General features: G+C 25.1%; 3 protein-coding genes across 3 annotated transcripts; all 3 read left to right on the top strand.

Moving 5' to 3' along the window:
- The first annotated feature begins 2679 nt into the window (after positions 1–2679).
- Positions 2680–9643, top strand: LOC122856310 (fatty acid synthase-like). Its single transcript, XM_044158004.1, has 10 exons — positions 2680–2815; positions 2893–3125; positions 3218–3452; positions 3535–4247; positions 4311–4905; positions 5002–5931; positions 6000–6164; positions 6217–6396; positions 6487–8501; positions 8579–9643. The coding sequence occupies exons 1-10, from the start codon at positions 2680–2682 to the stop codon at positions 9641–9643; spliced, it is 6267 nt and encodes a 2088-aa protein (XP_044013939.1).
- A 436-nt stretch (positions 9644–10079) lies between these two features.
- Positions 10080–11877, top strand: LOC122857412 (cytoplasmic phosphatidylinositol transfer protein 1). Its single transcript, XM_044159568.1, has 7 exons — positions 10080–10341; positions 10414–10562; positions 10701–10789; positions 10871–10878; positions 10979–11050; positions 11119–11373; positions 11468–11877. The coding sequence occupies exons 1-7, from the start codon at positions 10291–10293 to the stop codon at positions 11720–11722; spliced, it is 879 nt and encodes a 292-aa protein (XP_044015503.1). The 5' UTR covers positions 10080–10290; the 3' UTR covers positions 11723–11877.
- Positions 11878–13023: 1146 nt separating this feature from the next.
- LOC122857415 lies at positions 13024–13674 on the top strand. The gene is made up of 2 exons (XM_044159571.1): positions 13024–13248; positions 13329–13674. Exons 1-2 carry the CDS (start codon positions 13087–13089, stop codon positions 13659–13661), a joined length of 495 nt encoding a protein of 164 aa, XP_044015506.1. The 5' UTR covers positions 13024–13086; the 3' UTR covers positions 13662–13674.
- The last annotated feature ends 3789 nt before the right edge of the window (positions 13675–17463 follow it).

A 17463-nucleotide genomic window follows, 5' to 3' on the forward strand; every position in this document is an offset into this window, starting at 1 on the left:
GGGTTGCTCTTCTTTATTTAAAAAATAAATTCAACATTTATTCCATTGATTTGTTGAAATAGATGTTGAATTTATTGTTTATTATACAGTTTGATTTAAGTTATTAATGTATTAAACAATCTATTTCATGATAATTTCCATTTTTTTTTTATGAAAATACATTTAACTCTGCCAATGAAAAATAAAAAGATAAAAAAATTGGTATACCAACTTGAATAGCTTGTAAAACCTACACCTCAATGACCTCAAAAAAAAAAAAAAAGAAAGTAAGATACCAAGGTGATGTATCGTTTCCATACGATAATCCATGATTACTATTTTTATTAATATCTTTGTTTTCATCTTTGGAACATATATAAAAAAAAAAAACAACATTTATTGTTTCATTTTCATTTCATGATCATATATATATATATTGTTTTTTTTTTTTACGATAGTTAATGAAGCAATTTAAAATTTAAAGAAAATATAAACGTAATATATGTTAAAAAAAAATATCATAAAAACATTGTGAATAACTCAAATGTATATTATGTAAATAAAATAAAATAAAAAATTCTATTATCTTATATGTTTAGAAATAGCAAAATAATGAGACTCGATAACATTGACCGAGGGAGACAATAATTGTCAGGGTTATAACGAGTGTATTGAGCTCTTAGTTGTGTATGTAAAATTTTAAGTTCAAGTTAACAATGTTGTAGGAGTATGCATGAATAAACAGAAGGGCAAGGTGTAGAAGAAAATATATATTCATAATAAAAAAAAAAAAGGATTTATTATATCCAAAAATTAATTACATTAGAGTGAATTAATAAATTTTTTTTTATCTTTGTACACAAAATTTGTACAAATAATTATATTTTAACTATATGTGGAATTCCATGCCACTTTTTACTGATCAAATTAAAAATAAACGGTAAAATTTATTTAAAAATTTTAATCAATTTTAAATTAACATGATTTAAAATAAATTTTGTTTGTAATAATTATTTGATAATGAATTTTATGAAATTGATAATATATATCATTATTATAATTAATGAAAAAAAAAATAATTATTTTAATTAAAAAAAGTATAGAGGAAAGCAGGGCAAAATGGAACACCCAAAAAAATATTTTGACTCACATTTTTTTTCATTTTTTCGTCACTTTTCGATTTAAAAAGCCGGAAGAAAATAGATGCAATAAAAAAAAAAATTTTTAGAAAATTTTTTGAGCATTTTTTTTAAGAACAAAGAAAATTATTTTTTATATGTTTTTTTTTGTTCGTCGAGAAAAACGGTGATAAATTAATTTAAAAGCAATCGTTCGTAATTATAAATGATGAGAAATAAAAAAAGTTAATTTTTGTGATTAATATCACATTTTATTAAACAACGATAAATAAATTTATAATAATAATTGTTTTTTTTAATTTTTAAAAATTATTTATGTTTTTTTTATTAATAAGTGAGAAAAACTAATCGGAAAATATACTATAATTGTCACACATCGATTTATATTTTTTCCTTAAGTATTCCATTTTGCCCCGCTTTCCCCTACAATGAAATTTTCAATGCATAAATGAAAAATGAGAGAGCAATGTGGTAGAAGTACGCATGATAATAAACAGAAGGACAAGGTGTAGAAGAAAATATATATTCATATATGATGTTTTTAATATAAAAAAAAAAAAAAAAAAAAAAAAGGATTTATTATATCCAAAAATTAATCACATTAGAGTGAATTAATAAATTTTTTTTTATCTTTGTACACAAAATTTGTACAAATAATTATATTTTAACTATATGTGGAATTTCATGCCACTTTTTACTGATGAAATTAAAAATAAACGGTGAAATTTATTTAAAAATTTTAATCAATTTTAAATTAACATGATTTAAAATAAATTTTGTTTGTAATAATTATTTGATAATGAATTTTATGAAATTGATAATATATATCATTATTATAATTAATGAAAAAAAAAATAAATATTTTAATTAAAAAAGTATACAATAAAATTTTGAATGCATAAATGAAAAATGAGAGAGCAATCGTTACATAAATTTAAATAATACAAAAGTTTTATTTTTCTCAAATTTATGACGTCTTTAATTATTTTTTCTTTTACGTTCATCACGTAATTTTTTATCAAGTCAATAAAAATAGTTTTATTGTTTTTTAAAAATCATCACTTAATGAATTATAAATTTATTTTGAAAATACCTTTTTTATTGGATAAATAAAAAAAATCGATAAATAAAAATTAAAAAAAAATTACCACTGTAATTTGTCATTTAATTTTTTTCAAAATATTAAGATATATCCCTGAAATATATTTTTTCAAATATAATACATTAATTAATTAAGGTTATTCAAATGATAATTGATTCGAAAAAAAAAAAATCTTAAATAATATAAAATTCATTTAGGCTATAAATATGTATGGCAAAGAAATAAAAAAAAGTCGTTAAATAATTAAAATTTAATTGTTTTATTTTTATCAATATGAGTTTTGTGAAAAACAATTTTATGTGTTTTTTTAATTTTTTAACTAAAACAATGATTAGAATTTATGAATGTCTATGAGCTTTGAATGTTAGATAAATAGACAAGCCCGACTGTCTAGTATCACAAAAAAAAAATATAACCGTTTAATTGTCAGTGTTTGCACAATTACTCAACAAGCCAACAATGAATTCTAAAGAAAATATTGTCATCTCTGGAGTTGCTGGAAGATTTCCAGAGTCAGATAATGTCAAAGAACTTGAAAAAAATCTTTTCAATAAAATTGACATGGTGACTGAAGATACACGTCGTTTTAAAAATGGTAATTTATTAATTAAATATTGTGTTAATTAATTTTATAAAGAAAAAAAAAATAATTATTTGTAAATTTATATTTAGATATTCCTGGGCTACCAAAAAGAATGGGAAAAATAAATAACATCAATAAATTTGATGCATTATTTTTTGGTATAAATCCAAATCAGGCTAATGCAATGGATCCAATATGCAGAATGTTGATGGAACATGCATACGAAGCAATTATTGATGCTGGTATTAATCCATCTACAATAAAAGGCAGTAAAACTGGTGTTTTTATTGGAGCATGTTTTTCAGAAACTGAAAAAATATGTGTCTATGAGAAAAAATGGGTTTGTAATATTATTATAAGAATATAATTAAATAATAATTAAATAGTAATAATAATTTATTTTATAAATTACAGGCTAACAATGGATATGGAATAACTGGTTGTAGCAAGGCTATGTATGCAAATCGTTTATCATATTGGCTTGGACTAACTGGTCCAAGTTATACAATTGATTCAGCATGTAGTTCAAGTATTGTTGCTATTGAAAATGCATATAGATCAATTCAAAGTGGTCAGTGTGATGCAGCATTAGTTGGTGCTGCTAATTTATGTCTTCATCCAAATTTATCATTTCAATATGCTAATTTAGGTAAATTATTTATTTGGGTAAAATAATGATATACAAATAGAAATATTTATAGTAATAATTATATATTGATTTTATTTTTTAGGTGCTCTTAGTCCTGATGGTTATTGTAGAACTTATGATGCTGATGCAAATGGCTTTGTTCGAGCTGAAGCAGTTGGCATTATTTATTTACAAAAATTAAAAAATGCAAAACGTGTTTATGGCACTGTTGTTAATTGCAAAACAAATTGTGATGGATATAAAGAACAAGGTATAACATTACCTTCAAGTTTAATGCACAGTAATCTTATTCGTGAATTGTATGATGAATGTAAAGTATCACCAAATGATGTTGGATATATGGAAGCACATGGAACAGGCACTAAAATTGGTGATCCTGAAGAAATTATGGCTATTGATATTGGATTATGTAGTAATAGAAAAGAACCACTTATTGTTGGTTCAATAAAAACAAATCTAGGACATGCTGAAGCTGCAAGTGGAATTGTATCAATTGTTAAAATTATAATTGCCAATGAAACTGGTAAAATACCACCAAATTTACATTTTAATAAAGCAAAAAAAGGCTTAAAAGCTATTGAAGAAGGTCGTATTAGAATTATTACTGAACCAGAAAATTGGAATGGTGGTTATGCAGGTGTAAGTGGTCTAGGATTTGGTGGATCAAATGCTCATTGTCTTATTAAATCAAATAATAAAGAAAAAATTAATAATGCTTTACCAAATGATAATCTTCCAAGACTTGTTATGGTATCTGGAAGAACTGAATATGCTGTTAAATATATACTTGATGATGTAAGTTATATACCTTCATCGACTGAGATGCCATTAATATACTTACATTTTCGTTTGTTTTAGATTGAAAATCGTCCAATTGATGTTGAATTTATTAAACTTCTTCATGACATTCATGCTAATCGTATTGATGGTCATTTATACGGTGGCTATACTATCTTGAATACAATAAATTCAGTAGAAAAAACACTCCAGTCAAATTGTGAAAAAGTTATTAAAAGAAAAGTTGACATTTTACCACAAAAAAAACGTTCTGTTTGGTTTGTTTTCTCGGGCATGGGATCTCAATGGCCAACAATGGGAAAAGCATTCCTTTGTTTTCCAATATTTGCTGAAGCAATACGTAAATGTGATGCTATTTTAAAACCAATGAATATTGATATTTATGATATTATCAATAATCCAGATAAATCAAAATTTAATAATATATTAAATGCATTTATTGGAATTGGTGCTGTTCAACTTGGTTTAGTTGATTTACTTAAATCATTGGAAATTTTACCAGATAAAATTATTGGTCATTCAATGGGTGAGGTGGGTTGTGCATATGCAGATAATACAATAACAGCTGAACAAATGATTTTAGCAATTTATTATCGAGGTATTGCATCAATTAACAATAGGATAATTGAAGGTTCAATGGCTGTAATTGGATTAGGTAATTATTATTATTATTAATAATATTATAATTAATAATTTAAAAAGACAATTTTTACTTGCGTAATATTAATTTATTTTTGATGTTAATAATTAGGTCATCAAGATGCTAAAAAATATTGTTCAAATGATGTTGAAATTGCTTGTCATAATGGAGCCAAAAGTACAACAATATCAGGTCCAGCAATTTCAATTAATAAAATTGTTACTGAGCTAAATGATTTGAATATTTTTGCCAGAGAAGTTGAATGTGGTAAAATTGCTTATCATAGTAGTTATGTTACTGAAGCATCATTAAAATTATTACAATATCTTAAAAAAATTATTCCTGAGCCAAAACAAAGAAGTTCCAAATGGCTAAGTACTTGTTTTCATCAAAATGAATGGTCTACACCAACAGCACAACTAGCATCTGCTGAATATTTTACTAAAAATTTTACGAGTCCAGTTTTATTTGAAGAAACATGTGCTTTAATTCCTGATGATGCAATTACCATTGAAATATCTCCACATGGTATTCTTCAGACAGTTTTACGTACGTCTCTTCATTCGAGTGTAATTAACATGTCACTTGCTCAACGAGGTCAAGATAATATTCAAGTATTTCTTGATTGTATTGGAAAACTATATTGTGCTGGTATACAATCAAAAATATCAAATTTATATCCAAGTGTTTCTTTACCAGTATCAAGAGGTACACCAATGTTATCACCATTAATAAAATGGCAACACGCTGATGATCATTTTGTTGTTTCATTTGACAATGAAAAAAGTATCATGTCACAAGAACGAACAATTGAAGTTTCTTTGAAAGATCAAGAGTTTAAATATATGACTGGACATGTTGTTGATGGTATTAATTCCATGCCTACAACTTTTTATTTTGTTTTTATTTGGCAAACTTTGTGTATGATGCAAGGAAAATCATTTTTTGATACGTCTATTGTATTTAAAGATATTAAATTTTTAAAAACAATTATATTGCCTGAAAGTAGACCTATAAAAATTACAATTTTCATCGACAAAGGTGAGAGAGAATGGTGATTCTTTTTCAATAAATAATAGTGTATATAAGTATCTTTTTTTTTTTTTCAGATAGTGGAAAATTTAAAATTATTAAAGAAGAAGATGAAATAGTTGCTACTGGTAAAGTTTACTCTACCACCATTGTTTCATCAAACAATAAAATTGTTACTTTAAATGATAAAAAATTTGATACTTTAACAAGGGAAGAAATTAATAAAGAATTACGATTAAGGGGTTACAACTTGAGTGGCTTTTTAGGGACTTGAAAATTATTCGTTTGAAAACTTGTGTGGTACAATTGAATGGGTCAATAATTGGGATACATTTTTGGCAAACATGATACAAGTTAAACTATTAAGTCTTGAAACAAGAAATTTATTTGTTCCAATTTCAATTAAAAAGTTGACTATTGATACCAAGATGCATTTAGATCAAATAAATTCAATGCCAAATGATGACAAAAAAGGTAAATTATTATAAAATATTTATTTTTAATCAATACTCAATACGGTGAGGCATTATAGGTTTAAATAAAATAATAATTTTCATTTTACAGAATTTCAAGTATTTTATGATGATATCTTAGACATTATAGTGTCTGGAGGTATTGAAATTAAAGGTATCAAATTAAATTCAATTGCAAGAAAAAGAATAACATGTAAACCAATTATTCAAAGTTATAAGTTTGTTTGTCATCAAGATGACAAAGATGAGCTTAATCTTGAGGATGCAATTAGAATGTCAGTACAATTGTCAGTAGAAAATTATTCAACAATGAAATGTAAAATATTAGAACTCGTACAAACAAATGATGATATTGAAAATTTATTGACTCCAATTATTTGGAAAGCTATTAGCGAAATTCCAACAATTGAAGTTGAATTTGTGACTGTATCCAAGATGAATCTTTATGACAATAATAATACTTCTGCGATTCCAGTTACGGTTATTGAACCAAATCAATTTTCATTGAAAACAAATGCACTGATATCAGCTGGACAAAATATTTTATCATCAATGATAGATTTTACAGTTTCACAATTTATTTTATCAATTGAAGATAATAATTTTTTACTTACAATTGAAAAAACAATTAATTTACAAAAACCAGAGCTACTAAAAGAGTCTCTTGAAAAACATTGTCTCAAGATAATTATCAAAAAAACAATTGGAAATTTGACAATTTTATTATTGAGAAAATGCATAGAGAGTGAAAAAAATTATTCAATAATTCATGTTAATAATGATAATACATATTTATGGATTGAAAAATTACAAAATGCCCTAAAATTGAGTACTATAAGTTCAAGAATTTTATTAATTACTGATAAAAAGTTTGAAAATGGTTTATCGGGATTAATGAAATGTCTTCAAAGTGAATCAGGAACTCAAGCTGCTATACGTGGATTTATTTTACAAGATGATAATGCACCTGATTTTAATATTGATAATCCATTTTATCAAGAACAATTGAGTTTGGATTTATTCTTAAATGTATTACGCATTGATTCAAATTCAACTTTACCTGTATGGGGCACATATCGTTATTTTATGTTGCCTGATACACAAAAATCGTATGATCATTATGATCATGCATATGTTAGACAATTAATAAAAGGTGACATGAATAGCTTCGAATGGCATCAAGGACCAAAAACATTAAATTCATTAACATCACCATCAAGCATGATTAAAGTTATTTTTAGCTCAATTAATGAACGTGATGTGATGCTGGCAAATGGAAAACTTAAACCAGAATCAATTACAAGCTCAAGACTTGATGAAGATTATATATTTGGATGTGAATATAGTGGTATTGATTTAATGAAAAATAAACGTATAATGGGACTTGTTAAAACAAATGCATTAACAAATTTAATTGAAAGTAATAATTCAATATTAACTTGGAATATTCCTGATAATTGGTCATTACAAGATGCAGCAACAGTTCCATTTGCTTATGTGACATCATATCTTGCTTTATATATTTATGGTAAAATAAAAAAAGGTGATAAAGTATTAATTCATCAAGCAACTAATGTTATTAGTCAGGCAGCAATAACATTGGCTCTCAATGAAGGATGTGAAGTATTTGTAACTGTAAAATCATCAGAAATGAAAAACTTTATTATCAATAAATTTCCACAAATAAAAGAAGATCATATTGGAAATTTAATTGATATGAATTTTCAAAATACGATTATTGAAATAACCAAAGGACAAGGTGTAAATGTTGTTTTAAATTTTGTTTCTGATAATAATCATAAAAATATCTCAATCGAATGTTTAAAAGAAGGAGGTAAATTTTTGGAAATCAAAGACGTTGATAATGAAATAAATAATACTATTGAGTTTGATTTATTAAAAAGTATACACTTTCAAGTTATTTCATTGATTGATGTACTCAAAACAAATAATAATGATGATGAAATATTATTAAAATTGAGAGATTTATTACAAAATGGTGTTAATGAAGGAATTGTCAAACCATTGAGTAGTATATTATTTAACAGAGATCAATTGAAGTTCGCATTTAAACATTTGATGAATAATAATGAAGTTACTGAAAAGGTAATGAAAAAAAAAAAAAAAAACCAAACAAATCCTTATTTTACATTATATTTATTATCTTTTTTATTTTGTTTCAGGTTGTTATTCAAATTCAAGATGAAAATAATGATGAATCAAACAGCAAGCAACTGATATCTTTACCAGTAATTCCACGTTTTTACTGTAATCCAAATTACAGTTATATTATTTATGGTGGACTTGGTGGTTTTGGTCTTGAGCTTGCAGATTGGTTATTCATTCGTGGAGCAAAATATTTGATACTAACTTCACGAAGTGGTATCAAAAATGGATATCAACAAATGAAAATTAATTATTGGAAAAAAAATGGTGTAAAAGTTGAAATAATTTCAGGAAAGTTGGCTCACATTGAAGCAGATTGTGTTGATATTTTAACAATTTCTTTAAACATTGCACCAGTTGGTGGAATTTTTAATCTTGCTGTAGAACTTGATGACAAGCTTTTTTGTGATCACACAGCTGAAACTTTTGATTATTCTTTTAAATCAAAAGCTTGGAGTACTAAAAATTTTGATAAATTATCAAGAAAAATGTGTCAAAATCTTGAAAATTTTGTTGTTTTTTCCTCAATAACATCCAGTTATGGTCGTCAAGGAATGACAAGTTATGGAATGACAAATTCTATCATGGAAAAAATTTGTGAAAAACGAATTGCCGATGGATTACCAGCATTGTCAATACAATGGGGAGCTATTGATAATGTTGGTATACTTGGAAATATACAAAAAAATAATGATAACTTTATATTTGCTGGTACTTTGAGACAAAAAATTTCATCATGTATAGATGCACTTGATAAATTTTTAATGCAATCACAACCAGTTGTATTGAGTATGATAATTCCGGAAAAACGAAGCAAAAAATCAGATATTATATCAAATATAGTTGATGCTGTTATGAAAATAATTGGTCTTAAAGATCTAAAAATGATTAATAAACATGTGCCACTTAGTCAGCTTGGAATGGACTCAATTTTGGTATTTGAAATTCAAAAAACTCTTGAACAAGAGTTTAATATTATTCTTAATACCCGTGATATTTGGACTCTCAATTTTGAAAAATTGGAAAATATGCAAAAGCACCAAGATAATAATAAAAAAAACGACACTTTAATGAAAGATTAAAAAATTTCATTTCCATATTAATATTAAATAACTTTATGATAAACTTTTTTTATTTATATGGTATATGGGTACATATATATATATGTTTTTTGTCTTGTTAAAAAATTATTTAAATGTTCATATAATTTAAATGGCTATATATATTTTTAAGAAAATAATGGGATAAAAATATTTTAAAATAGTTACTTGTTTATGTGGGTTAATGGTTTTATGTATTAAAATTTATTATAATTGTTTTCAAATAAATAAATAAACGTAATAAACTTTTAGATATAAGTATGTTGTTGTAAATAACACCTTCAAACACTCAGTTGATAGAAGTGCGCATATGCAGCCGCGCATATAAATATGTTTAGGGAATTTTAAGGAATGTTGTTGGTTTACATGTTCATTGATTTACACCAACATATTTTGACAACTTCAGAGAGTGCATTAATTGTGTTTTTCTTTCCATAATTTATCTGTGTTTTTCTGTCTAAAATATATATTTTTTATGGCATCTTTCATTTGATAGATTTGTCCAACTTTTAAAATAATACTATATATTGTTAATTCGATCAATAATTAACTTATTATTAATTATTTTGTGATTATTTAAATATTTTATTTAACAGTAATTCAACTATAATCAATTTTTTTTTTCCATAATGGTTTTAACAAGAGAATATCGTATTCCAATGCCACTGACCGTTGAAGAGGTAATCAAATTGTTTATGTTTTTTTGTTAAACTAAAAATTTAAATAATCAATATTTTTTTTTTTTTTTCTAGTATCGAGTTGGTCAATTGTACATGATTGCACGACATAGTAATGAACAATCAGAAGCAAACGATGGTGTTGAAGTTGTTGAAAATAATGAGTGTGATGATCCAGTTTATGGCAAGGGTCAGTTTACTGAAAAAAGAATTCATTTATCAAGGTAAATATATAATTTTGCTTCATCTTTATGTTATATTATCATCATATATTTACATAATCAATTATAGTAATAATAATTATGAAATTAAATTAGTTCAATGTCGATTAAAAATTATTTTCTTGTTTTTTTTTTATTCAGCAAACTGCCATACTGGATTCAAGCAATTACACCAAGAGTATTTTACATTACTGAAAAAGCATGGAATTATTATCCATTCACAATAACTGGTAAATTAATTAATTATTAAAATTAATTAATAGTAATACTTTTAAAAATTCTAATAATTACTTTTATTTTTTTTTTTTTAGAATACACTGTGAGTACGAATTATCTAAAAATAAGTTGGTATTATTTAATTTAATTTTTTTTTTTCTTTTAAATCAACTTGGTTTAATGAAATAATAAATATTTTTTAGTGTTCATTTTTACCAAAAATACAAATATCAATTAAAACGAGATATGAGGATAATAATGGTTCAACAGAAAATGTAAGTTTTTTAAATTTTTTGCACAACAAAAGATCAATAGTAAATAAAACTTTTTTTTTTTGTTATAGTGTTTAGGTTTAAAACCAATTGAATTGATACAACGTGAAGTTGATTTTATTGATATTGCATATGATGAATTGTCAGCAAAACATTATAAAGAAGAAGAAGATCCAAAATTTTTTCAATCTAAAAAAACTGGTCGTGGACCACTTGTTGAAGGTTGGAAGACAACAACAAAACCAATTATGTGCTCTTATAAATTAGTTGATGCATCATTTGAAGTTTGGGGTATGCAAACAAGAGCTGAAGATTTTATTCATAAGGTATAAATATTTTTTAATTCATTGATAAGACACTTTGTTTATCTATCAACTTGTTTGATCTTAATTGTTTTTTTTTTTTTTTATTGTTTATCAGTGTATACGTGATATTTTACTGCTTGGACATCGACAAGCATTCACATGGATCGATGAATGGTACGACATGAGTATTGATGATGTACGTAAATATGAAAAAAAAATGCATGCTGAAACAAATGAAAAAATGTTATTGAAAAATGATAATGAATCAGTTCCATCATCACCAAAATTATCAACACCAACTGGTTCAATTCCATCATCACCTAAAAGTCCAAATGATTCAGTTAATAAATCATGGTTCACTTGGTCATAACTAGAATTATTTAATTAATTCCAGAATTAATAATTAACCTCATGTTAATGTCACATGGATTTGAAGATTTATATTTTTATCCACCATTACAAATAATAATAAATCTAAAATTTACAGTAAAAATTAAATTTAATTGTATTTTAAATACAAGTAATCCATATAATTAGCTGTTTTTTTTTTTTTTTTTTTTAAGTTTTAAAAATTACTTTATTATTACTTTTCTTTTTTTTAAAATTTTGTCCGTTTGTATTTTTTCGAATTTTTGAAAATAGAAAATATAGTTTTCATAGAAAAAAAAAAAAATTAAAAAAAAAAACACAGCTTTGTTGATCAACGTAGATAATTACTTGAAAAATAAAAATTTTAAAATCACAATAAATTTGTATTTATTTTATTGATAATTAATCATTTTTAAAAAATATCAATATCAAATATTTTTAATTTTTTTTATTGATATAATAGAGGTTTAATTAATTACATAATTATTTAAAAAATAAATAAAAACATGAAGAACTTTATGGAGTAACTTTTCAATTTACCAGTAATTTATTTTGTTATATTTATTGACAAATAAAAAAAATAATAACTCATAGTATTTAGCAAATAAAATATTTGGAAATTTGTTTGTAAAAATATGTGTCAATTTGAGCAGGTGATGAAAATCCTTGACGTCATATTATGATACTTCCGGCTGTATAAACTCGAAATAATATACTTTTTATATTTTATAGAAAAAACTAGCAAGCGGCTTAGTTAAAGATTGAAAAAAAAACTGTTGGATTCAATCTAAAAAAAAGTATAATAATAGTTTGAATGAAATAAAAAAAAACATGATGAAAAAACAATTGTTAATAATTGTTTGTGTTTTACAACAATTTGCTTTTGCCCAGGTTAGTAATTTTTTAGATTTAATTAATAGACAACTATTAGACAATAAAAAATTCCATTGATAAAGAATTTGATTAAGAATAATGTAAATAAAGTTGTTCGGATAGATCATCCTTAAATAAAATTTAATGTTATTATAATATAAATGAAATATTTTGTTATTAATTTTGGATAAATAAGTAATTTATTTTTTGATTACTCAGTACTTACTGAGTGAATATTTATGTTGTGAAATAATTTCTATCGTTTTGTAATATTTCTACGAAAAAATGTTTCTTATTTATTATTGTTTCTTTTTATAGGTATTTAATTTTTACTTGAACTTTGATGACTGTTACCGAGATGTAAAAACATGTAATAATAATTTTAAAAAATTAATAACAAGTATATATATGGAATTAAATCAAATGGAACATTATCAAAAATCTACAGTCAATAATAGTTACTTAAACGATGCCTTGATTGACATTGAAAATATGGGTGTTGCAATTAAAATTGAAGGTAGAAATGCAACAGAATGTGTAAAAACTGGACAAGAGATGTGTTACGAAGCACAAAAAAATTATGAAAGTACAATTGAATTATGTTACAGTGTTCAACGTGAATATTTAAATGCTAACTTGTTACTAAAATATCATGTAAGAATTGTTTTGTTTTTAATATTATTAATATAAAAAAATATTCGTCATTATTAATTGATTTATTTTTGTTTTATTAGAAGGGTGTAAATTTGGAAGAGTTATTAAATCAAGCTGCAAGTAAATGTTCAATCAATAATTTTAAAATTTTTAAAAGTGGTCAAAGTGCAACTTGTACATTCGGTGAATTATATTATATATCACCTGAAGTTAGAAAATATTTGAGAGATGTCAAAACTGTAATAAATAGTAAAAAAGAAATTATAAAACAAACGACAAATAATTTGAACATGTGTTACAAAAAAGCCTGGCTGATGTTCTTGAAATTTTTGGATAATTCAGCTAGAAATTTTACTGAAGAGTGCATTGCTCATCAAACTGGTGAGAGGCCTATGAAAATCAAACTTAATTGAATAAAAAAAAACATTTTTAAAAGTCCATTTGATATGAAAAATAGTATATACAAAAGAATAATAGAAAAAATAAAATTAATGATTGAAAAACATTTTTATCTGTGCTTATTTATTGATAAAGAATTATTGATTTTCACATTACACTTATCACACGTATATATTATAAATTTCAGTGTTGAATAAATCAATTACATTTTAAAATCTTAACTTTCTTTTCAAATTTCGAAAAAAGTATCTAATTGACATTTGTGAAATTAAATATCTCGTTTCTTCATTGATAAACAATTCAATAATAAAAATAATAAACGAAAAGGTCAATCCTGTTGCCAAAAATTTAAATGCAAAATCAAAATGCTGACGCTTGAGAGGCCTTGGATTGTCTGATGATGTGGAATTTTTTTTCTTCTGTGTATCACCATCTGTGGTGATGTGTGTTTAAGAAGCTGATGTTCACAATTTTGATTGAAAATTGTATTGATACGTTTTGCCAGATACCAATTTTTTCGCATCGGTAAAATTGCATAGATTTTCATAAATGGTACTTTAGTCAAATACAAATTTGGATACATCAAAGCCTGATTTTTCAAAATCAACATTCCATGAGCACAAACACTTGATGAATCATTGACAATATGCTTTACACAAGATTCGATACTTTTTACAGGAATAGACCGTTTAATTAATTCTTCATCCAACAAATTAATCACAGTTTTGGATCCATAAATTTTGTAATTTTTAAATTCCACAAGTAGATCATTCATGGTGTCTATGTTTTTTTCTGGATTTGGATTTAATTGAAAACCAAGAATTTTACCTTGAAAAACTGAGCACAAAATGAGCGCTAATAAAAGGATACCAAATAAATAAATTCTTGATGGTAAATCTGTTGGCTTTTTTAAGAAACTAGCATTTCCCCACATTCTAATAATTTCTAAAATTGCAAGATCAGTGTCCATACTCATTGATATTTTAAACATTATAATAGTCGTTATGGAAAAAAATGCCATTATTAACATTAATCTCCAGCCAAATAATTCGTAAATTTGATCAAACATGCTCTTTTTTCCTCGATCTTGACTTAAGAAAGTAAAACCACCTTGAAAAATGATGTCCGAAAATGCAATGTCTTCTGTGTAGAGCATTGGCTCTAACGCCAGCGATATGTCGATTGATCCATTCGATATCAACTTCCCTAAATAAGAAATTGCTGTTCTTTGATCATTAAGAGTCAAAGAATCGTCCATTTTTTCATATGATAATGTTACATTAAGTTGTTCAAACATAAAACGGATAATTTCTTCGTGTCCCTCAAACCTGTATTTGCCACTAAAACCTGCTACTATTCCTCGATATCCATCCAAATGAAGAGTCTTGTCGTAATCAAAAGTTGTACAAAGCAATGAGTCTAAAAAAAATGCGTACATTCAAAAATTGTGCCATAATTTAAAAAAAATAAATAAAAATATTAATAATAAGAGGTTTATCTTTTTTTTCTACATATTAACTCATCATTTCTAAATAATCTCTTTGGTGATTTTATGATTAGTTTTTTACTAAAATAATCAAGTCTAAAAAAAAGAAACAAATTAAAATTTAATACTGAAAAAAATATACTATTTTATAGAATTTTATATATAAATTATGTCAATCACATATTAGATTGAAAACAAATATTTTTTTGAGCTAGTCATACTCAGATGTACCTCTGATTTTTTTATTTTTAACATCGTTAACCGATTTCAGAATCGAAAAACATTCACCGAGTAAACTACGATTTCACATTTTTAAAATTCTGATTTTTGACTGTAAATAGTAGAGCACAAATTAATTTCTAAATTTCATCATGATAACGATGATCATTATAAAAATTTTTTTTTCCATTGAAAATTACTAAAATCAAGATATATCAAACAACACTTTTTTGTTTATAGAAAATTTTCACGATTGAAAAATGAAAAAATTCCTAATGCATCAAAGTGGTTAAAAATCGAGTTGAATTATCTATTTATCGGTTATTTATCGTACAGCCATGAAAATAACGATCAATTCTAAATTCAATAATGATCGTAAATCGTCAGAGAGAAAAAATGTCCTAATCAAAATTTCTTGATATCTCGAATAGTTTTCGACCTATCGATATTTTTCAAAACTTGCATACGACCATTTACGTTATATGTTTTACCATAGCTGTAATTATAGCTAAACTATCAATATTTATTCGAGATGTCAAATTTTTATTAGGACATTTTTTTTTCCTTGACGAGTTTTGTCGATCACCATTATTGAATTTTAGAATAAATCGTAATTTTAATAGCTGTACGATAAATAACCGATAAATACGTTTTTCGATAATTCAACGCGATTTAAACCACTTTGCGCATGCGTGGGAATTTTTTCGTATTTTCCCGTATCTGAGGAAATTTATAAGAAACAAAAAAAACTGTTGTTTATATGATCTTGCCTATTTAGTAATTTTACATGAAAAAATTTTTATAATGATCCCATCATTATCCCATGTTGAAATTTGAAATTAGCTAATTTTGTGCTCTACTATTTACAGTCAAAAATCAGAATTTTAAAATCGAAATTAGTTTACTTTTGTGAAATTTTGTTTCTGGCTCGGCGGTTAATGATGTTAAAAAATAAAAAATCAGAGGTACATCTGATCGATAGCTCAAAAAAATATTTGTTTTCGAATCTATGAAAACCAAGTTACGAGTTCCCATATATATATATACCAAGAGTAATAGTTACTTACTGTGATTGTAACGTTGACGGTAGAGTGTCCATGGGTCACCAGATTTCTTATTGATATGTTTGACTCTTTCCCAAGAAATGAGTGAACGACTTGTAAATGGATTAAATGTGTAAAACATCACTTGACCATTTGAGCCATCAGTACAAATAAATATTACCCGCAAAATATCCATCTTCCAAGCTATCTGCAAAACATCTCCAGCATCTTTGCACTTTTGACTTTTTGAGAGACCATTATCGATAATTATATAAAACCCATCATGATTCCACCATGGTGATTTCTTCAAACGTTTAATATTAGCTTCAAGATCAAGGTCAATTGTCACGATGAAAATTTGCAATTTGTAATTATTATCTGATTCGCCAACTACTGACTTGTCAAGTTCAATCACTGGCCCATAATCCATCAGCAACTGAATGTCAATATCCTTGGAATCACCAACCAAAACTATTCCATATTTTGCCTCATCAGAAAAACAGAAATTAATTGTATCAATGGTAGCATGAAAACGCACTTGTAAATCAATTGACTCTTGTACATTGTCAAAAATTAAATTTGCAGAAATCAATGATACAAAAGTTATGAATACAAATATCTGTATTTGTAATTTCAATGTCATGTTGACCAAGTGTTTTCTCTTTCAACTTCGACAGACGACTGACATTGTTCTCATAGCAATATGTCAATTTACGTCAGTAAAATTGCGAATGTATAATATATTTTTGTATACATTTGTGTACACAAATGTAACCAACCATTTTTTAGATTACATCAATAATAGGAAAATGCACTTTGTATTATGTCTTTTATGTAAGGAAATGCATTAGCATTGGACATAAATAATTTTTGACCCTTTCAATTCAAATAGAAAAAAAATTTTAACTTTCGACTGTCACGTTTTATTGACTTTCATCCTTATTAATATACAAACTAAATTACAATTAAATAATTAAGAATTTTTAAATTCTATTTTATTTTAAAATCTTTGTACTCCAATAATTTTATATTTTTTAAAATAAATAATAAACATGATGATTTATTACA

This window comes from Aphidius gifuensis, linkage group LG5, assembly GCF_014905175.1.
Source record: "Aphidius gifuensis isolate YNYX2018 linkage group LG5, ASM1490517v1, whole genome shotgun sequence".
Classification (NCBI taxonomy): domain Eukaryota; kingdom Metazoa; phylum Arthropoda; class Insecta; order Hymenoptera; family Braconidae; genus Aphidius; species Aphidius gifuensis.

Bases quoted from the DNA above. Each gene is read 5' to 3' on its own strand.
- LOC122856310 (XM_044158004.1), top strand. From the start codon at position 2,680: ATGAATTCTAAAGAAAATATTGTCATCTCTGGAGTTGCTGGAAGATTT. The intron at 5,932-5,999 runs GTGAGAGAGAAT...TTTTTTTTTCAG, and splicing joins TACAATTTTCATCGACAAAG to ATAGTGGAAAATTTAAAATT. The intron at 6,165-6,216 runs GTTACAACTTGA...CGTTTGAAAACT, and splicing joins TAAAGAATTACGATTAAGGG to TGTGTGGTACAATTGAATGG.
- LOC122857412 (XM_044159568.1), top strand. From the start codon at position 10,291: ATGGTTTTAACAAGAGAATATCGTATTCCAATGCCACTGACCGTTGAA. The intron at 10,342-10,413 runs GTAATCAAATTG...TTTTTTTTCTAG, and splicing joins TGCCACTGACCGTTGAAGAG to TATCGAGTTGGTCAATTGTA. The intron at 10,563-10,700 runs GTAAATATATAA...TTTTTTATTCAG, and splicing joins AAAAGAATTCATTTATCAAG to CAAACTGCCATACTGGATTC.
- LOC122857415 (XM_044159571.1), top strand. From the start codon at position 13,087: ATGGGTGTTGCAATTAAAATTGAAGGTAGAAATGCAACAGAATGTGTA. The intron at 13,249-13,328 runs GTAAGAATTGTT...TTGTTTTATTAG, and splicing joins ACTTGTTACTAAAATATCAT to AAGGGTGTAAATTTGGAAGA.